Genomic DNA, 23,122 nt, shown 5'->3' on the forward strand with positions numbered 1-23,122 from the left:
TGTGTTGTGGAGCTCCACGTGTCAGAGGTGGACGGCGTGGCCGGCGAGGCTGGTGATGCTGTTTGCCCTCCGAGGAGGTCATGACTGCAGCTACGGCGGCCCCCATCCGGAAGATGTACATCTGAGGGGGTCCGCAAGGTAGGTACATGTGTCTGGACCCCGGGGTAAGTGTGCAAGTTGGTGACTTTGATTGTTAGGAGGAGGGTGGTGGAGGCCAAACTTTGTCCAAAGTGACAGAGTGGCCTCCTGCAATGAGTGAGGCTCTCCCCCCCGACCTGTCAAATGGACCTTTGCAGCTGCCACAGGCTGATGTCTGCAACATGTCCATTTGAAATGGGAGTGTTTCCCCCAGTACGGGAAACAGTCCCAGTCAGTTGCAAAATCCCATCCCTGCTAAAATGTTATGTTAATCAGGTCACTAAACGACCTGAAATACCTAAATAAATACCTTAAGTGGCACCCCGCTGGCTTTAATTGCCTGCAGGAGTCCCACATGCGGGGGCTGCGCGTGCATGTCAGCGCGTCAGTGGGGAACCAGGAAATGGGGCGGGTTGGAGCTGGGCTTCCGACCCGCCCCGGGAATCCCTGATTTTCGTAGCCCCCCCGCCACCAATGCACCCGATTGCGGGTGCGAAAATTGAGCCCAATGAATCTGCTTCCACCACCCTTTCAGGCAGTGCAATCAGGATCATAACAACTCGCTGAGTAAAAAAATTCTCCTCACCTCTCCTCTGGTTGTTTTGCCAATTACCTTAAATCTGTATCCTCTAGTTACTGACCCTCCTGTCAGTTGAAATTTTTTCTCCCTATTTACTCTATCAAAGCCCCTCAGAATTTTGAACACCTCTATTAAATCTCCCCTTAAGCTTCTCTGCTCCATGAAACCCATCAAAGTCTTCACTCAATATTGTGTTCAGATAGAGCAGTAAAATGATGTTGGTTCCAGGCTCTTATGTAGAACCTGGTTATTTATTGCCAACTGGAAAGATTACAGTATATTGTACCCTAACCAGAAGGTGGCAGTAAAGTGCAGCCGGCAAGTGCTGACAGCATTTGAAATGTAACAATTCTGTGCAGTCCAATCCAACATCAATTCTATACAATCTGATATATCAATATCATGCAATACCAATACTATACTTTCACTATAGAATCTGATACAATACCAATATTAAAGAATACCAATACTATACAATCTAATACAACACCAATACTATACAATCTAATACAACACCAATACTATACAATCTGATACGATACCAATATTACACAATACCAATACTTAAGGATCATTAAAGTTCGTTTTTATTGTCAATTTAAAAACCCAGGTTTTTTTGGGGGGGGGTTTCTTTTAGTGTAAAAGGAAAAAATCAATGAGAAAAAATGGAACCCTAAAACCCCCAGATAAATTCAGTGAAAATGTAATCTCAATCAGTGTTTAGTTTGAATATTGCTAACCCTCAAAAAAAGCAAGGGATTTAAGAAACAGAGTAATTAAGCTAAATGACAACTCAAAGTTATTTACAAAGGTCACAGACACCACTTCTATGGGGCTCGCCATCAGAATCTCACTTAACCCCTGGATAGATTTTTTTATATTAAAAGTAACACTGAAGAACTTATGTTTACTGTAGTGGTTCCAGGCACTTATCCGCCTCTGTGATGGTGGGATAATAAAAATTGTTGGAGATTATACACAGGAGAATAGTTGTGATGTTGTTTTTAATCTTATTACTCCAAGGGAAACAGGGGATATGGGTGTCGGGCGGGAAAGTGGAGGTTGAAGATCAGCCATGATCTTATTGAATGGCAGAGCAGGTTCGAGGGGCCGTATGGCCTATTCCTGCTCCTATTTCTTATGTTCTTAATGGTGTAGAAATTCCACGTGGTGAGTTTCATCGCTTTTACACCAATGGGAAATCAGCTGGGCCCGCAGATCACCAGAATTTTCTGAGTCAGTTCGTCTGTATATCTGTATGTAAGTGGAGTAAAACCCATGTGACACATTGGTGATCTGATGGGCTGCATGGAAATTAGAGGGCAGCCTTTAAATTGTCAGTTCTGGCTGAGGATTGTTGCAGCAGCAGGTTGCGGTACCAGCAGATAAGTAAGGAACAGTGCTTGGCTCACTCAGTTGACTGTCAACTAGCTTGACTGGATGTCTCATGACTGTTTTTGTGCCACTTTACAAGAATGACTATCACAGGATAACCTGGCAGAGACAGCCAAAGAATGAACAAGGGCATTACACACAGGCAAGCAAAGATGTCACAATTTCATAGGGCCCGATATTAGGAGGGAAGCGGGTTGGCATCAGGGGGTCGACTGGTGAAATCAATGGGTTCTCCACGCGATCGTAAGTAAATTGAAGCCACTTAACGTGGCTTCCGGGTTTCGCGCTGGAAAGATGCACAGTGGGTGGACTGCACACCCGCATCATAGGCTGTCAGCTGGAGGAGCCCTATTTAAAGGGGCTGTCCTCCACTGACTGATGCTGCAGAAAATAGGCAAAATTACAGCATGGAGCAGCCCAGGGGGAAGGCTGCTCCCAGGTTTAATGATGCCTCACTCCAGGTCTTACTGGATGGGGTGAGGAGGAGGAGGAGGAGAAGGGAGATTTTCCACCTGGCGGACGGGAAGAAGTGGCCTGCCTCTGCCACCATGAAGCCCTGGCTCGAGGTAGCAGAGGAGGTCACCAGCACTACCAACATATCACTCACCTGCATACATTGCAGGAAGTGCTTCAATGACCTAACCAGGTCAGCCGAAGTGAGTACTCTTACTCATTCCCCTACACTCCAACTGTCACATCACCGCCCCCACCCCACATCTCCTTCTGCACTGCTAACACTGCTCTATCACATCACTCCTCACACCCACTGAACCCTCATCCTCTTCTTACTGCACTTCCTCACCTCCCCAGTACTCATCCCACCACTACCGCTCAACCCAATCCTCATACAATCTCATGGCTCTGTCTCATACTCAGCTTCTCATGCATCTCTTTCACGGTCAGCCTCACCCCACCTGCCACTACCTGTGCTGCAGCCACAGGGCATGCATCACATATGTGCAGTAGGAAGCGTAAGGCAAACGTGTTGTGAGCATGAAGGGGATGCATAAGGGTGTTTGAGGGTTTGTCATGGTTTTTACTTATCTTTGATTTCTGATCAACTCACATTACATATTATATTGTCACCACCACTGCCACGTCTTGGCCATTCTTGACTGGCTTGTGCAATAAGGCCCTTTCATGTGGTTCTCCATGAACACCCTTGATGCCACCCATTGGGTCACCCTACAGTGGGTGTAAGTGTAGTTGCACGACTACTTTGTGCAGGTGCCTGTTGCGCAGCACTGTGTTGTACAGCTCCACGTGGCGGAGGTGGACGGCATAACTGGCAAGGCTGGTGATGTTGCTCGTCTTCTAATGGAATGATGAATGCAGCAATGGACCCCCTCCCCACCCCCCCATCCTGACGGTGTGAGTGTGAGGGGGTGCACAAAGTAGGTAAATGTGTTTGGACAGCAGAGTTTAGGGTATGATTTAATAATTTGGAGTGTGGAGACAAAGGTGTGGCAGGCAAAACTTTGTCTGAGGTGACAGAGTGTCCTGCTGCAATGAATGAGGGTTTACCCCGCACCTGTTAAATGGACCTTTGCAGCTGCCACTGGCTGCTGGCTGCAACACGTCTGTTTAAACAGGGAGTGTTTCTCCAGCATGGGAAACACGCTCTGGGTAGTCCAAAATCCAAATCCTCCTAAAATCTCCAACTAATGAGGTCTGTAAATGACCTCAAGTACCCAGATAATGATCTTAAGTGGGTCCCGCCGGTTTTGATTACTGGTGGAAGTCCCGCATGCAGGGGCTGCGCGCGCACTGATTCGCATCATTGGGGAACCCGGAAGTGGGTGAGTTGGAGCCGGGCTCTGGATCCGCTCCGGGAATCCCCAGTTTTAGGAGCCCCCCCACCACGAACGCACCCGCTCGGCCATCCGAACATTGACCCCATAGTCTGACCTGCAAACTTTCCTTAATGAAATGGAGCAGAGGAGCAGAGCTGGGTCTCCATTACAGGAAACCTGTCAAAAAGGTCACTCAAGCCAAATAGAGGGAGATGGTACTGACACTGAGTGACTACTTCCTCACTCCCAGGACTGTAGACCAGTGTCGCAAAAAAATTTCAATGACCTGACCTGTGCAGGAACGTAACACATGGGCCACTCTCCCTCTTCTTCCTTGGGCATCAGCACAGTTTGCACCCTGTAAAGTGCATCAGTCACTTGATGTATGTTCGCCTGTACTGCACCCTGGCTGACATTACAGAGATCCTCCGTGGCTACTTGAAATGAGCTTCATAAAAGTAGAGTGTCATGGTCAACTTTATCGCCACAGAGAGACCAGTGCGGGCTGATGACTGGCTGCAGGTCCACATGCAGTGGGTGGCAGAGCTGTCCTCTTGCCTCTTTAGTAGGCGCACTCCTCTTATTCACATCACCTCATTAAGGTGCTCATATGACCTTGTTGCCTGTACATTCTTTGGGGTGGGGTAATATCTGGTGTGGTCCATTTTCCTTAAATGCTGCCTGACTCTCCTTTGCTCCATCCTCTGCTGCTCCTTCTCTTCCATGATAATGGCATACAAGGGTCTGCCTATAGGGGTTGCCATACCTGCTCCTGAGAAGCACTCACGGTGGGTGCAGGATGGGGAGGGGTGAAAATCTCCCAGCGGTCTCACATTGTTAAAAGCAGTGAGAAGCAAGTCTAGATCTGAGTAGGCAGAATGGCAACAAAATCACTGCAAAAAATTGCTATTGAATCGCTCCACATTCTTCAGGCTCACAAAATCCTCACTTCAACCTGTCTCAGCTGATGCTGGCAACAGCTGCGGTTTAAAATTCCTCATCTACCTTACCCCGAGTACACTGCAGGTGTAGGAGCAGGAAGCTGCTGGTTGGGGATTCTAGGAGTAGGGGGCACAGTCTAAAAATTAGAGCCAGGCCTTTCAGGAGTGAGATTAGAAAACATTTCTACACACAAAAGGAGGTAGAAGTTTGGAACTCTCTTCCTCAAATGGCAATTGATACTAGCTCAATTGCTAAATTTAAATCTGAGATAGATAGCTTTTTGGCAACCGAAGGTATTAAGGGATATGGGCCAAAGGCAGATATATGGAGCTAGATCACAGATCAGCCATGATCTCATCAAATGGCGGAGTAGGCACGAGGGGCCGAATGGCCTACTCCTGTTCCTATGTTCCTATGAAACTCAAAGCTGCAGCCCCACTGGCCCTCATTATAATATATGTAAATGAGCGCACTCGGGACTCAGCAGGCAGATCCTGAGAGAGGCCAAAAAGCATGAGGGAATTCAGAAGGGAGTTGGATTTTGGGGCGGAAAACCAATGGCTTCCACCCCATTTTGATACCAAAAGAAATGCTACTTGCCCCAACTCTATGCTGAAATTAAGCTGAAAGTGGCGTGGCAATTCTTGGCCAGTAAATAATGCCTTGCTCTGTGACTTGAGCCAATCTTTGATTGATGGCCTTGCCATTGAGGGGATGATCAGTGTGGTAACCGTGACATTGCCCTGCTTGTTCCATACTGAACGAGGAAGACGTTTGCTACAGAATAAAGAATATCAATCTCAGCGATACGTGAAGAAGATCCAGGTCCACTTATAAATACAAAATGCACAGCTCTCATTGCTTTTCCTACCCAGAATATGATCCAGAGGTGTAAATGCATCACATCCATGATGTCAGAACAGCACGTACAGCATGTAATGTACGTGCTGATGTCACAGATTTGATATGCCTGGACCTGATTTTTGGTAAGAAAACAGTGGGAAGTATCAGAGTTTTTTTTCAAATTTGGAGGAAAATTGTTTTTTATCGATTCACTGCCCCAGAAAAACCAAGGAGTTTACTGGTGGAAATCTGTCAAAACTGATCCTTGCTGATACCAATATTATACAATCTGATACATTACCATTATGTGTCAGATATCATTCCAGCCACTGAAGGGTTTTCCCATTTATCCTCTTTGGCTTCAGTTTTATAAGGGCGCCTTGGTGCCATACTCAGTCAAATGTTGCCTTGATGTTGAGGCTATATACTCTCATCTCTCCTCTAATCTTCAGCTCTTGCATCCGTATCTGGATCAAGGCTGTGATTAGGACTGGAGCCAAGTGGTTCTGGCACAACACCAACTGACCATTGGCCAACAGGTATTTAGTTGGCAGATTGGGAATAGCTGAGAATATTTCTATCAAAAAGAGACAAAGCAAATAAAGTAAACAAACACAAAAAATAGCATGCACCATAATAAACAAAAGCACAGAAACAGTATTATCAAGTTGCAATCCATATAAAAATAATCTAACTGGTAAGAGTTTTGGGAGGACTTTCTGACTGGTTCTGATCATGTAGTTTTTTTTAGCTGGTCACAGAATCTGCCAGACATGCAATTATTTCATAAGGGATGAGAGGCCAACTGTATGCATGTGAACCAATCACTGTAACTCATTATTGCCCACACAGAGACGACTAGAGCTGACCAGGCTTTAATCAAATAGATCAACTTATCTGCAAAGAGAATATGCATGGAAAAGTATCCCAGAGAATGCAATCAAATGAATACAGTAACTAGATGAAATTTAAAAAAACAATAATTGATGCAAGTAAAAAAATCTCTTTTGGCTTTGTGTATTTGATTCAATACATTAGTGAAATGTAGTTTTACAATAAAAATAGCATTTTTGTTTTTAGAGCAGAATGTGGAAGTGTTGTACTATAAAGTTTGTTTTTTCATGATCTTGCTTTTTGTTGCAGATGCCCCCTTGTCTGGGGCTTCACTTGCTTTATTGGCAGAATTTGAGAAGGCTGCAGAACAGCTGAAGAATGAAAATAATCAAGTTAAACTCAGCAAGGTTGATGTCTCAGAAGAAAAGGATCTTGCAAAAGAATTTCAAATTCAAGAGTACCCAGCTCTGAAACTTTTCATAAAAGGAGACAGGAAAAACCCTCTGAACTGCACAGGTCGCTACTGTGGAACAAACATTTAACTCTCACACATTCCTCCAACTAACCCTCTCTCCACTGTGTAGTTTGGTGTAAATAATAGAGAACTCTCACTATAAAACTAAGATCTATAATCTTGCTCACCCCACTAACATAAAGAAAAAATGGACTTGTATTTATTTAGCACCCTATTGAATCCAAAGACTTACTTTTTTGAAGTGCACTCACTGTTATTAAGTGGGCAAACATATTAAACAATTTGTACACATGTAAGGAATCTTACAACACCAGGTTATAGTCCAACAAATTTATTTGTTGGACTATAACCTGGTGTTGTAAGATTCCTTACATTTGTCCACCCCAGTCCATCACCGGCATCTCCACAATTTGTACACAGTAAGATCCTACAAAGAGCAATTGAAATGATAACTAGTTAAACTGCTTTTGGTGGTGTTAGTGAACAAGGGCAGTGGGCCATGAGAAATCCCTACTCTTCTTTGAATAGTGCGATGGAATCTCTTACATTCACCAGAACAGGCATTTTAATGTTTTACTGTCTCATCCAAAAAATGAAGAAACTATATTGTCTTACAGAATGAGAATAAATGGTCCATAGTATGATGTAGAACTAACACTGTATGTACAGATGACAAATTAATGATGATTTATGTGGGGTAATCCAAAACTAGGAGCCATAAATATAAGTTAGTCACTAATAAATCCAATAAGGAATTCAGGAGACACTTCTTTACTCAGAGAGTGGCAAGAATGTGGAACTGGCTACTACATGGAGTGGTTGAGGCGAACAACATAGATACATTTAAGGAAAAACTAGATAAGTTCACGGGGAGGTAAGGAGTCGAAGGATATGTTGACAGGGTGAGATGAAGTAAAGTGGGAGGAGGCCCAAGTGGAGCATAAACACCGTCAAAGACTCGTTGAGCTGAATGGCCTGTTTCTGTGCTTTAAATTCTATGTAATTCTATGTAATTATGTGTGCATATGATTATTCTGTTCTTCAAAACCATTAGTATTATGGATATAGTGTAGGAACGCACAGGTTATGTGATGGAATGGAGCAGAGTATAAGAAATTTAGCTGTGTTCTATAATGAGCTTGAAGGCTTCTATGCAAGGACAGAACTGTACAAACCTATATGTTTACTTTAAGAGCATACTTTGATCTTAAAACGATTAACACTTTGATGTTTAAAGCAGGTTCTCAGAATATGGCATTTCCACCATTAATTAGTGCTAGCCCCTCCGCCAATGGAATCACTTGTGTTAATTTAATTAAAAAATTTGCAATTTGTTAAGAACATTGGCAAATTCAACCTAATCTGTTTAATGCAGCTGATGTAATATTAATGAATAGACTCCTAACTATGTACCCTCTATTACAAAGGTGTGGCATTGTAAGAGAAAAGTGAAGTGACATTTTCAGACACATTTTTTAGTTCATAGCTGTTAATTTATAATATTGAATATTAATGTGTTCAGATGATAAGATGCTATTAGGCAGGCCTGTGAGAGATGAAAATGAAAGAATAAATCCCAGCAGGAAAATGAATACAGCAAATACATGACTTTTTTCTATGTGACAAGCCAATCATTTCAATAAATCATTGCATGAATGGAGATTTTTAATATTCATAAGATTAAAAAGTAAATGTTACATAGTTCTGAATCCTTTCTTTCAGGAGTAAGAACTGCATCTTCCATTGTCACCTGGTTAAAGAGAAGGACTGGCCCTAGTGCCGTACATCTGGTCAATATAACTCATATTGAAACTTTCATTGACTCTGAAGATGTGGTGGTTGTTGGTTTCTTTAAGGTAACTCCTTTCATAGCTTTTATAATTACTGCATCTTAAATAGAAACTGTCAAGCTAAATGCTTTAATTTTCTATATTTTTTCTGTTTTACTTGTACTTGCTCATTAAAAAATACATATATTTATTAATCATTTATATCTGTTCATTTTGATTGAAGCCTGAAAGGATTGAGTACTAAACTTTCCTTGTATAATTTTCATATGCCTATGATAGATTCAAATAATTTGTATGCAAAACATTTGGCTTGAAAATTCCTTCAGAGTAGGTGATGTTAAATAAAATGTGAGCATTAACTGCATCAGTTCTTAGTCACTTATAACAATGACAAAATCTATTTGTGATTTAGAGGGCATATGATGGAGAGTTGCGGAAAATTATTTATATCCTGTGAGGTAGCTGACCTGGAAGCTCAAAAGCAAATATTATGGGATGGAGCTGGGAGGTGGGGAATGACAGAGCCAGAATATACAAACATACGAACAATGACGGACAGGAAAAGACCCTTTGGTCCATCCAGCCTGTTCCACACAATTGTGATATCTTGTGTAGCACAATATATATAAAAACCCAGGCCAATTTGAGAAAAAAAAGTCTGGTAAATTTCTCTCCGAACCCCTTAGACAATCTAAACTAATCCAGGAGATCATTCTGGCCCTGATAATGCTGTGCAGTTCCTATCTTTTGTACGAGGTGATCTCAGTCCCAGCCAGAAACATGAATAGAGATCCTGAAGATGGAGAAAGATAGAACCGGGAGATTATGGGAACAGGAGTACCAATCTAGCAGACACTGAGAAAGAAACACCCTCCTCAAGGAGGGGGCCATGCTTGAAGACTGGAAATGTGAAAACAAAAAAATGATAGAAAGGACAACAATAATGATAAAGAAATTAAATGTAATAGAAGACTAGAGAGAAACAGTAATAAAAAATAGGGCTAGACAAGTAGAAATTAGTTACAAAGAAGTGAAGCAATAAAACAAAGAAAGAAAGCAAAATCAATTTTTAAATTGAGAGAAAGTAATGGAAAGCATGAGAGAGGAACACTTGCAAACAAAAAGAGACAGAGAGAATTATTAGATAATGAGAAAGAAAGCAGTTAGAGGAATGAAGGATGTGCTTTTTTACATGAATTAAGTTTTTATTATAGAGAAAGGTAAAAATAATGGGTTTCAGAGTTTTTTTAGGGAGCATTAAAATCAGTTTTTACTGATATCTCCCTATAAATCCCCAAATATTGTTTTGGGTGGTGAATTGGTAAAGACTGATTTCACTATCAAAGCTCTTCAACATGTGCCCTGATAGATACAGAGAAACTATTTCCTCTGGTGGGGGAATCACGAATGAGGGGACATAATCTTAAAATTAGAGTTAGGCCATTCAGGAGCAAATTCAGGAGGCTCTTTTTCACATCTGGAATTCTCTCCCCCAAAAAGCTGTGGGTGCTGGGATAATTGGAGCTCCCAAGACTGAGATTGATAGATTTTTTATTAGATAAGGGAATCAAGGGATATGGAGCAAAGACGGGTAAATAGAATTGAGGTACAGATCAGTTGTGAACTAATTCAATGGCAGAGCAGACTTGGGGGGGTTGAATGGCCTATCCCTGTTCCTATGTTTCTATGACTGGCTTTAGGGCCTCTGGAAGTGGGGGCGCAGGGGGAGATGGGGGCTTATTGCAGTTGTCCATGGAGTTGTGAGAAGATTTGTGGCAAACTGAAGTTGTACAAATCCGTCCATCAGCACTGCGCAGATGTGAGTAGTGGACTCCTTCACACTCGCCGTCAACTACTACAGTTTGGCTTGCACAATCTCCAATCACTGTAGCAAAGTTTTGTGCTGAGAAAGTATCCTTCTTTTAAAAGCAGGCCTCATGAAGTCCAGATCCCAGGGCTCAATGGGTCAAGAGGCACTTAGTCTGGCCCTTCATGACGCTTGGTTCCTTGTCCGCTACCACCACCTGTTCCGCTCAGTTGTGCCACGTGCATCATCTGGTGCACGATCCTTTAGCTCCCTATTTAAATCCTTCAGGGTAGACGTACCTGAACTGGTATATGCAAAGGTAGGAGTGAGTGACTGTGCATGCTCTGAGATGCTGGTCAGGTCTGTGCCCCTGGGTACTGACACAACTTCCAGGGGTGCACCTAGAATAAGGGAAGAGGAACTTGGGTTACAATGCTGTTATCAGGACAACCCTTGAAATATAACTTGCAACAGAATGAGTCACGCAGCTTTGTGCTTTAAATATGGGATTAGTATTCAAGTACTGGAAGGACTTGAACTTTATAGACACTAAGTAAGCAGGATGGCTTTCAGGTGGAGTTAGCTCCAAGATGGCATGCTTGTTGATGGGAGATTGGAACAAAGTTGAACCTTCATGATAGGCTCAGTAATTGGCTCAGGCAGGCACTGTTCTCTGAATCACTGTTCATGACTGGCCAACCAGTCTGGTTCATTGATGGGATCTGCAGTGATAGACCTATCCTCAAGAGTTGGAATTCTTCTCACATGGCTCCAAGTACTTTACAGGACAATGCACTCATGAGGAAGATGATCCTTGCTGGACAAGCAATGGGACGCTTACCAGCACTTAGTCCAATTTTAGCTGGGTAGGCTCCAGCAGTACTGCTGCACATACAGGGATTCCTAAGTGTTGGCACTCATCAGCTTGTACCTAAGTTGACTGGGCTTAGATAAGTGGGGTGTATCGCTTCGGGAAGAGTGTGTATTCCATATAACAAATAGAAACTACTTATGTGGATTTCTCTGTAGCCTGGTTTGGAGATGCTTAAGCCAGGTGATGATTTTCCATGCATATCAGAGACATGACTGATGAAAAAAAATGAAAAATTATAGCTTTTAATGGGAGACGTGTTTGACATAAAAGAACAAGTCAAGCTTCTTAGCGGCAACTTTAGCAATGGAGGAGGCATGGAAGTTCCATTTGAAGTCAGAAGATATAGGTAGACCAAGAAAGTCAATAGATGAAAAAGGTAAAACATTCAAAGGTAAGAGATATAGCTTTTAGTTAGACTTGTGAGAAATCACCATTGGTGCTGTTATCATATGAATGTTTTACACAGTTTATCAAATTAATCTCTTTGCTATTTTAACAGGAACATTAAAATAACAGAACACATTATGAGCACATTAAGCATTTGTTAACATTGCTGACAGCAATTTCTAGGTTTATATCTTAGACTATCATTGAGGGAGGGCTACCTTTCACAAAGGTGTCATCTTTCAGATGAGACATTTAAATCAAGGCCTATTTTGGTGGTTCAAATGGTCTGAAAAACAACTGTTCACCACCACTTTCTGTTTCTTGTTACTTAGCCAATTCTGTATCCATGCTGCCACTGCCCCCTTTATTCCATGGGCTTCAATCTTGATGACAAGCCTACTATGTGGCACTTTATCAAAAGCCTTTTGAAAGTCCATATACACCACATCAACCGCATTGCCCCCATCGACCCTCTATGTTACCTCATCAAAAAACTCTATCAAGTTAGTTAAACACGATTTGCCTTTAACAAATCCGTGCTGGCTTTCCCTAATCAATCCACACCTGTCCAAGTGAATGCTAATTCTGTCTCGGATTATCATTTCTAAATTTCTAAAAGTTTCCCCAACAAGGTTAAACTGACTGGCCTGTAGTTGCGGGGTTTATCCTTACACCCTTTTTTTGAACAAGGTTGTAACATTTGCAATTCTCCAGTCCTCTGGCACCACCCCCGTATCTCTGGATGTTAGGAAGATTATAGCCAGCACCTCCGCAATTTCCACCCTTACTTTCCTCAGCAACCTAGGATGCATCCTATCCGGACCGGGTGACTTATCTACTTTAAGTACAGCTAGCCTTTCAATACCTCCTTTTTATCAATTTTTAGCCCATTGAGTATCTCAAATACATCTTCTTTACTGAGACTCTGCAGCATCTTCTTCCTTGGTAAAAACAGATGCAAAGTACTCATTTAGTACCTTGGCCATGCCCTCTGCCACCATGAATAGATCTCCTTTTTGGTCCCTAATTGGCCCAACCCCTCCTCTTACTACACATTTACTGTTTACATGCCTGTGGAAAACTTTAGGATTCCCTTTTATGTTGGCCGGCAGTCTATTCTCATACTCTCTCTTTGCTCCTCTTATTTCCTTTTTCACTTCCCATCTGAACTTTCTATATTCAGCCTGGTATATATTGTGATAATATAAATAATGCAATTTTAATGGAAAGTACAGTTAATAACTTAATATTATAGAATAGACATGTTGATTTGCCATTTCAACAGGTTGCCAATAATCAATCAGTAATTATATTATTAGATATGTATATAATTATATAAAACAAAGTGATTACTGCCTAAAGGTGTATCATCATTGGTAATTCAGCTTTACTGTCAGGAGTAGCTTCTATATAGTTATAGTTATGACGCATATTATATGGGTGGAGTGAGCAAAGGGCAATCTTTGGAATTTTTCTGTTTTTGCAATAGACTTTCTAAGATGTTCTGATAAAATGCCCTTTTATTAATAAAATTGAATTTATATTACTTTTAAACAGGATCTTAAAGGAAATGACACTAAAACTTTTTATGAGACGGCAAAAGATATTCCTGATCTTCCATTTGGTGTCATAAATAATGCAAAACATTTTGCTAAATACGGCATCACCAAGGACACCATCATTCTGTTCAGAAAGGTATGACACAGATATCAATGGATAAATCCGTAAGATCTAAAATTAGTGTTATTGTTTGATCTCTTTGCAAAAGCTAAGCATTGGTGTCGACAGTATGATGGTGCAAAGTTTTAATTATTGTTCTGCAGACCAGGAGATCCAGGTCCAACTCCCGGCGACTGCTAGTAGGCATACCTGTCTGTTGCTGATGCCACTTGGATCACCCACTGAATGGAGGTGGTGCATCCACTGGAAATGCGCCTGTGTCACCAACATCCTGAGTACCTATGAGTGTCTAACTCAGAAGTAATACTAACGACAAGTGCAGGCTGACTGACCTTCTTGATCAGAGAGGCTGTCCTGGCTGCAAAAGATGGAGAAGAAAATCAAAAATAACATTTTAAATGTACAAACTAGTGGAATATTTTAGTAGAAATGTAACATCTATTTCTGCTAACAAAGTTCAGTTGAAGTTTCTATATGTGTATGTGAAATACATGCATACGCATAGGAAAGGCTATCAATGTCATTTATGCAGTTGAAGATTTGACCGTTGTGTCTAATATTTATACATTTCTTTTGGTTATAGTTTGAAGAAAAACATGTAGGCTATGAAATTGCTGATGGCCATGAACTTGACAAAGATGATCTTACCAAATTCATCAAAGTCAACGAGATGCATTTAGTCACGGAGTATAATGAAGTGGTAAATTGAGAATGTTTCTACTTTAATTAATTCTAATTAAGAATTTCAAACTATCTTCAGATACTGATTTTTTGGGGCAAGAAGTTCAAGGCTATTTGATTTCACTGACACTAAGATTTCACTCTAGGCAGAAATTCAGGAGTGCATATTCTCTTATTTTGTATTGCCAATTAGTCCCTCAGAGACTAGAGATGAATGTTGGTGATATTAATATATGAATGCTTAACACATTTGCATTTCATTCCTCTGCCCACTATTTTAATGGACATTTAAGCAGGTTAGCGTCTCTTAAAATAGTGGACAGAGGATTGTCATATGGACACTTGAAGTGTTCATCCGTCAATATCACCAACGGTGATTTCTAGCTTTAGTCTATTGGTAATATTTTTGTTGGTGTTTATAACCTGTAGAAAGTCACACTAAAATTGTGCAAATGACTGGTTTCCCTTTCTGCATAAAGATTTTCAATTCATGGTAAAACTTGCTGGACTCGTAATTTTTGGGAGCAAAAGTATTCTAATCAAATTTTCCTCAGTGTCCAGAAGTGAAATTTGAAGCAGAGCCTCAAAATCAAACAATTTTAGAATTCTGCTCTAAATAGAAATTGACAAATCATGTCTCAGTTTCCATTTTTATTTTAAAATGATTCCATTTTAAGAGATTAATTTTCTTCCTTTATATCTAAAAATTATTTTTCAGACTGCTGTCAAACTCTTTGATGTTGGCATCGACAATCATCTTCTGCTGTTTGCAGACAAGACATCGAAGGAGTTTAATGAGATGTACAAAAACTTTAAAGCTGTAGCTGCTGACTTTAGGGGCCAGGTTTGCTCTGCTGCCTGTTCTAATCATATGAATCATTTAAGACCTTAAGTGACAACGATGCAATAAATTAATAAATCCATTTTTTTGTTTGAATATGAATGTTGCACCTTTTCATGGTTTTGAGTTTTTAATAGCAGCTTTTCTCTTTTCAATAGATTCAATCTCCGGAAATTGTAATTTAACCTGTAATCTGCACTTGCAGAATTGCATAACTGGTTAACAATGACCCTATCTGCATTGATCTGCACACTAGCTTAATCATAGCCTTGCACTTTGATACTCTCTTTAAATTGACAGTATATCGAATTCTGACCACAGCTTCGACAGGCCAAAGAAACTAAAAATATTCATGTACAATTATAAATGCCCAAAATGAAGCATAACATAATTCAGCAGACACTGGGGGTACAATGAAGAAATGGAATCAGCCAAAACCTTAAGGATTTAATTTATCCTTTCCACTGTCTTCTCCTGAAGTATTGTAAAAGTCTTTACTGTTTTGAACAAGACTCCCCAATAATTACATGGCAATCACAATCTCCTTTCCCTCTCTCTCTGCCACATGCTTTTTTGTCATTTGGAATTGAATCTTCCTATATTTAATGCAAGTCGTTCACCATAGAGTTTAATTTGTCTGATCCTAATCTTAAAATTTTGAGATGGATACCAAGATCCATTTCTTATCCATTCAATTTCCCTTGAAGTCAAGTTTCCAGCCAAAAATGATGAGATTACATCCAGAAATACAATTAAAAATGCTTAATGATATTACACTTCAAACACTTTCCTGAACAATCAGCACAACACAATCTCCTACCAAAGCTACATTTTTATCTGCAAGCTTAGTGTCATTTTCCTGTTGCCAGACAAACACAATGGGTACCCCTTATCTTGATCTGATGTTATTGGATCATAGTTGAGCAGATTCATCAAATCATAATTTTCCTGCTAAAAATTCTTTCTGCTAAGATTAAAATGAGGCTTGGCCCAATTCAATCCAATTTATTGACAAGCACATCATAATTAAGCTAAAATATTTAAAATAAGATATATCTGCTTTATTTCATTCCATGCGTTGATCAGAAATGCAAACTAACCTTTGGTATATAATGTCCCTCCAGGAGTGGTTTGCCTGCTTTTAGATTTCATTCAATGTGGCATTAATGCAATTTTTGTCTTGGGCAAATAGAGATTATAGGAAAACTTGACAAGCCAAAACTTGCAAAACAATCAGAATCATGCATAGTACTATTAAGCTATTCTGCAATGTATGCATGGTGCATCCCATTCAGTTACTGGGGTAGGAACTCAATTGGATTATCAGAATGCAAACACAATAAACAATTATTGCTATATGCCCTATCCCTTTGTCCAGGACTTCCTTGCACACATACCTATATTAAAAAATGTATAAAAAGGAACAATGTTAATTTCCAATTAAAAATCTAATTTTGTACACTATTAGAAAACAATACTATTTTTCAAAGATACTTTTAGTTTTGTAAGTTTTCCTTTTCTGAACTTTTCAGGTGATCTTTATTTTGGTTGACACCAATGAAAGTAGGAATGGTCGCTTGGGAGATTTTTTTCAGATTCGGGACATGGACATACCCGCTGTTCGTCTGATTAATACAAATGACAGTGTGAGGTACAGAATGCAAGCAGATGAAGTCACAACTGAAAATGTGAAAACTTTCTGCCAGAATTACCTTGATGGGAAAGCAAAGGTACCACTGTTCTACAAAACACTGAATGTAGTTAAATGGTATTCATATCAAATAGCCGCACACCCTGCAATGTGCTCATTGTCAAAAGAAAATACATCAGCTTAAAGGTATATTGCTTCTCCTTGAATATTACATATTTTCAGCTCTTCAAATGTAACACTTATAGGCATTTTCTTGATCTAATTGATGTACCAAACTTATAACTATTAAGAGGGTGATATTCCTATATGCTTTATAGCTAACAGGAATACTGTGTGTGTGTGTGTGTGTGTGTGTGTGTGTGTGAAGGAGTGGTAATTTTCTGCATTAGCTTTAATGAAGCATTAGTGCATGTCTTTCTCACGCTCCTAAAATTCCTTCAGGAAGTAATGTTAAAGCACATTAAAGGTCAGACCTAATGTTAATGGGTTTTTGGTTGGCAACAACACAGAACAGGTTCCTTCCAGGCAACAGCAGGAGACCTGGCAAAGATCAGTCAGTGTGCAATTCATTGTTACATTATTGATGCCATAGAGGCTTTATGTTGACATGCTGGTGAATACATTTAAATCAGCACCAGGATGCAGCAGCTGGAGAGAGAACCTGACAGCTTTTATGAAAGGTGCTGTGTTCCAAGGGTAAAGTACAGCACCGACCGCATTGATGAGGCCATTTCAAGCACCCATGCAACATCCCAATATACTCATCAACAGAAAATTAATCACAATGAACATCCAAATATCCTGAACCCACCATCAATGTGTGCCAATAATGACTATATCTTAGGGGAAATCATAGGTCCTCCACTTATTCCAGGGGATTGACAGAATGATTGGTTGCTCCTTCAGAGATAAGGAATATTAAAATGTGCTTCAGGATACCCCATACCTCCCATAAAAGAGCTTACAATGAAGCAGAGGCAGAACACCACTGTGTTCAAACATCGGTTCCAATCTTTGGACTCTATCAGAGGTGCTCTACAGTATGAGTGGAGAGTTGTCTGAATTGTTTTGGTATGCTGTACAATGTAGGCATGGAAAGAGGCACACACGTGTTTGTGGAAGAGCAGTGACAACAAGCTATAGCATAGGAAGAGCAGGATGAGGTGGAGGATGATGAGGGGGAGCTAGCAGAAACTTTACGGAACAACCATTTCTTACATCAAAACTATGACACAGAAACAGGCATTCGGCCCAGCTGGTCAATGCCGGCATTTATGCTCCACACGAGCCTCCTCCCTTCCTACTTGATCTGACTCTATCAGCATACCCGTCTATTCTTCTCTCCCTCATGAGCTTATCTAGCTTCTCCTTAAATGCATCTAAGCTATTTGTCTCAACTACTCCTTGTGGTAGTGCGTTCCACATTCTTACCACTCTTTGGGTAAAGAAGTTTCTCCTGAATTCCCTATTGGATTTATTAGTGACTATTTTATATTTATGACCTCTAGTTTTGGACTCCACAAGTGGAAACATTTTCTCTACATCTATCCTATCAAACCCTTTCATTGCCTTAAAGACGTCTATCAGGCCACCACTCAACTTTCTCTTTTCTAGAGAAAAGAGCTCTTTTATGTGGAAAAATAGGTTTGGGGACTGCCTGACAGGTCTTCTGAGAACCTGCTTGTAATTTAACTGACTGCCTACCTTGACAGAAGGTTCTGTTTGCATACCAGGAATTGCCTGTTACATTCAGATTGCGGCGGCCTGCTTGATTTTGAGGGTTTCTGCTGTCATTTGTCCAGAAGTCGGTATAGATGAAGGACTGGCAGGGACTTGAGAGCCTCTCACCTGTTCCTATGCTTCTGGCCTTGCCACTGCTCTGTTTGAACATAGATCATCATACGTCAATTGTTGTTGGAGCCCCTCACTCCTGGGTCTCTGGATTCCGTCTCCAAACTCGCTGTGGCTGGCCATTATCTAATTAAGGAGTATGGATTTCAACACCTTGACAGCAACAATGAGAACCTTCCTGAGAGATGCTCCAACTCTACTCTCTGCCTCCGTGCCTGAGGCTTCCCATGCAGATGTGACCGATGTTGCCCACTGGGGAATAGCTGTCTGCAGAGCAGAGAACCTTGCTGCATGACACTGTCCAACTGGAGAGTGAAATCTGTAACTGTAGTGAACCTAGAAAAAAATCACCGATGCTGTGTATTGTTTCTCAGGCAATGACCTCCATTGTCATTTGAATGTCAAGGTGTTTTTCCATCTGGATTCAGTGTCTTTTGTTGATTGCAGCTTTTTTTTCTGTAAGGAGAAGAAAAGCATACACCAAATTAGAAGATAATTTGTGCTATGTATTTTAGGCAGCAGCACAATGCTATGTCCTCATGCACAGTTCATCTGAATAAAACCTAGCCTACAGAATGTTTGAATGTTCGAGAGTTTGATGGCTAACTAAATAGACTGTTAATTGTCAGCTGAATCTGAATAATATCAGTCTTCAATTTTTCTCAGCTGCATCTTTCTAGGTTCCCTTTAAATGTCAGTTTTCATTAACTGAATTGTAGCAGGTTACTACATCAATTCACATTGTGCACAAAAATACACATGCAAATATGTCAGTCTCCTGTAATTTACTTTGATTGACATAAATCGCTTCCTATATATCACAGTCTCCATGTAATGGCAGCCTATTTTTATGCATGTTCATTCTGATTTCTCATCTTGGCACTTTTCTTCAAGCCTGACACTTCTTGCAGCCTGTCTGGGTGTGTGATGCCATGTAAACTTCCAGGCCAATGACTTCCAAAGCCTGCTTTACCCTCCAGGATTTGTCTTCCACATCATGAGAGCGCTTGGCCAGCAATCCACAGCTGGATGGCCCACAGTCAGTTACATGGCTGCTAAGCTAGTTAACCAGTATTTTGTAAGTGCTTTTGGATTAGCTACTCACTTATCCATTAGTTTCAGTGCACCCTCAGAAAGCACACAAAATAAGGGTACGCTTTCTGGCCGTGCATTAAGAAATATTCAAAAAATGAAACTCCTATTTCATACACTAAGATAAATTTGCAAAAGTTTACTAATAGTTGAGTTACACTATAGCATTCTGAAAATTGCTTACTATTTAAATAAAGATTAATGGAAGCTAATTTCAAGATAATCTGTAAACTCAGTTTTAATATAACACTTTTTTGACAGGAGAACTCAAGGCTTGGTTTCCTGTGGTGATCTATAACAGTATCTTTCAGGTTTCCTCTCTTCTCTCTCACTGTCTGTCCAGTCCTCCAAGAACCCTCTAGCAGTCCTTCTTTGCAGAATTTCTTTTGTGAATTTGATCTGTTACCTAGGTTTAGTGTCTTTTTTCGGAAGGAATGGCTATATATCAGTGAGTAGAGTATTAATAAAATAAAGAAAATATATCTGGATTTTGATCAGATGATTTAGGGAAAACCTTATGTAAAAGCTAAATGCTCTTTATTATCAGAATTACAATGAATGATTGAAGGAACCCTCTAGCAAAATGAATGAAGTGTAGATTTATGTGACAAGCCCAAGCTCTCCAACATGCCATGGTTAGTGCAGCGTTTTCAAATACATTATCTCCCATTGTGGTTCACATGGGGAGTCAAGACGAGGAGCAGTATTCAGATCAAGCAGTGTTAGAGAGCGGGAGATAAGTGGACCCAAAGGGGGACATACAAATATACAAAAAAGGGGGTCAGAAACATACCAGCTGGTCCATCGAATCTGCCCCATTTAGCCATGTTGCAACTAAGTAACATGACTCCCAATACTCCCTACCCACCAGCAGCTTGTAATCTCCTGGGAGAGGCAAAAAAATCCCCAGATAAAACCCCTGGGTCAATTCAGGAAAAAAGCATCCTGGGACATTCCTCTCGACCCCCCCCCCCCCACCCCAAAGCGATCCGAAATGAGTTCCAGGAGATAACAATAATCATGATGTATATCACCTAACATCCCAACTACTTTTTGTACCCAGTGATATCAGCCTCCTCCAGGAATTTGTCCAGCTCCATTTTAAATGTTTGCAGCGAATCTGCATTCAGTATCTGGGCCAGCAACTTATTCCAAAGGAGAGGGCGACAGAGTAACAGAGGGAAGGTGGGATTGGGGAATTCTCTCAACAGGAGGGGGAAAGTTGCAGTGATTTTCCCTCAGCTCCCTTGGCTTTCCTTCCCTTCCCCAGGCCTGCGGATACTCCCCGGACTGGAAGGGGAGCTAGCCTCCATTCCCCTCCCTTAGACCCCTTTTTCGTTCTCAGTGAGGGGGGCAGCGGAGAAGTAGTGTGGCTGCCCTCCCCTCACTCCAGCCTCAAACATTTGCTCGGTGGTGAGGGGTGGGTTAAGAGGCCGTAGCCTTTCCTCCTCCATGCCCTCATTAAGTGATCTATGTTGTGAGGGGGGGAGGTGGTCATCTCTCCATGGGTCTCAGGTGTCTGCTCAATGGAGGCAAGTGGGGCGGAGGTAGGACACCCTCCAGGAGGGTACGTAACCAACTTTTATGTGACATTGCGGTATGAGAGAGCTATCTGATAATATTTTTACTTTATACATCAGCCTCAACAGTACAGTGAAGAACTTCTAGAAGATTGGAACAAGAATCCGGTCAAAGTGCTAGTGGGAATAAACTTTGATGAAGTTGTGTTTAATATCACAAAGAATGTCTTTGTGTTGTTTTGTAAGTATCGTTCAGACTCTACACAAATCGTTCTTGTGCAATATTACTATTCTGTCACAAAATCTCACTAAAACATTCGATAACTAGATGTAAACACAGTCTAAGGAGAGGGGGAGACAGTACATTGATAGTATACCCCCTTTTCTCCATTTTGATGCATTGGGGTGAAATTCAACTTCGTCAGGTGTGCATAACAGGTTGTGGTGGATCAGCTGTCCGTTACACAAGTTTGAAGTCAATGGAAAGATAAACTGGACGGGTGTTAAAGGGGCAGCCGATCTGCTAATGCCCGTTTTGCATCCCCACTGAAGTTGAATTTCACCCCACTTGAATCCAATATTAATCTGCTGCAAGTTATTCTAGGAATTCCTGTTTTCACAGTATCTTAAAAACAATTTTTTATTTTATTTTCCACTAATTTTCTAGCCTTCTCTCCTGATGATGTTAGCTCATTGCTGGTCACCCTCCAGTACCTTAGTCAACTGGTATATACAATGGGTGCCAACAGATTATCTGATTTAGGGACACTTTGCAGTTAAGCCCCAAGCTGTCCTCACCCAGTGCTCACAGATGTGAACTTCCAGTGGATAGTGACAGGGGTGAGAATACTGACTCATTTTTCTTTCTACTCCGGGACATTGAAATAAATGTTAATGCCCCTACCATCATCTCAGTTGAGTTCTCCCAGGTGTCCTGGCATATACTTATCCCTCAACCAAATTCACAACACAGACCGAGATCTTCCTGTGTAGTTTAGCTATGTACTACCTTAACCAGCCGAGCAACTGGGAGCAACAAACAAATTACTTTAACCAACTCATCCCATACTCAGGGAACCATCTCTGCACGCATAGGAGACAAAGTTAATAGCTGTATTAATAAAAATCTCTCCTCCTGCATACACTAACATATAATTTGGTAACAATCATTCTTTCTTCTCTACTTTAAAGGTGCTCCATGGCCTCAAAGATGCAAAAAAATTAATTCTATCTGGGATCAACTGGGGAAGAAATATGAGGACTCTAAAAATATTGTTATTGCTAAGATAGATATCACCGCGAATGAAATTAATTCTGTCATAGTTGAGGAGTATCCAAGTTTAAAGTATTTTCCTGCTGGATCAGACAGAAAGGTTTGTTATCTTCAGGATTCTTTGTTTCCCTTCTACCTTTTTATCTCGTGTGTTTTTCACTTTGATACCGACACTTAACACTTATTTTCACACAGATTGTACACTATACCAGTGCTCAGACTCTAGAAGCTTTATCTGAATTTCTGGATAAGGAAGGAAAATCAAAGGTATGTTTTCAGTTATGCCAAGTCCAATCCATTTTATCTAAAAAGGATGTCTAACGCCAAAAGTTGAACATATTTTAGTACTATACTGACTCACAATGCAGCAAAATATTTTGTTGTTTTTATAAGTATACCACAGGCTTTATATAATTTTAATTAATTTGGTTAAGTTCTTTAAAAAAATTAAGTGTTGGCCTTGGCTCAGTGTCAGAAGGTTGTGAGTTCAAGTCCCATTCCAGAGACTTGAGCACATAATCTAGGCTGATGCTTCAGTGAAGTACTGAGGGAGTGCTGCACAGTCAGAGGCGCTGTCCCGTGTTTTGGATAAGATGTCCTCTCAGGTGGATGTAAAAGATCCCATGGCACTATTTGAAGACGAGCAGGGGAGTTCTCCCAGGTATCCTGGCATAT

At 40.8% G+C, this 23,122-nt stretch overlaps 1 protein-coding gene across 1 annotated transcript in view; it reads left to right on the top strand.

Moving 5' to 3' along the window:
• LOC137340537 (protein disulfide-isomerase-like) overlaps positions 1–22,755 on the top strand; it is a 37,923-nt gene extending 15,168 nt beyond the window's left edge. Inside the window, 10 exon segments of the mRNA XM_068003057.1 lie at positions 6,835–7,041; positions 8,723–8,856; positions 13,416–13,553; positions 14,122–14,238; positions 14,938–15,063; positions 16,593–16,790; positions 21,295–21,415; positions 22,366–22,547; positions 22,643–22,715; positions 22,718–22,755. Of these exon segments, the coding sequence (XP_067859158.1) occupies positions 6,835–7,041; positions 8,723–8,856; positions 13,416–13,553; positions 14,122–14,238; positions 14,938–15,063; positions 16,593–16,790; positions 21,295–21,415; positions 22,366–22,547; positions 22,643–22,715; positions 22,718–22,755 (1,334 nt within the window).
• The last annotated feature ends 367 nt before the right edge of the window (positions 22,756–23,122 follow it).

Source organism: Heptranchias perlo, chromosome 22, assembly GCF_035084215.1.
Source record: "Heptranchias perlo isolate sHepPer1 chromosome 22, sHepPer1.hap1, whole genome shotgun sequence".
NCBI lineage: Eukaryota > Metazoa > Chordata > Chondrichthyes > Hexanchiformes > Hexanchidae > Heptranchias > Heptranchias perlo.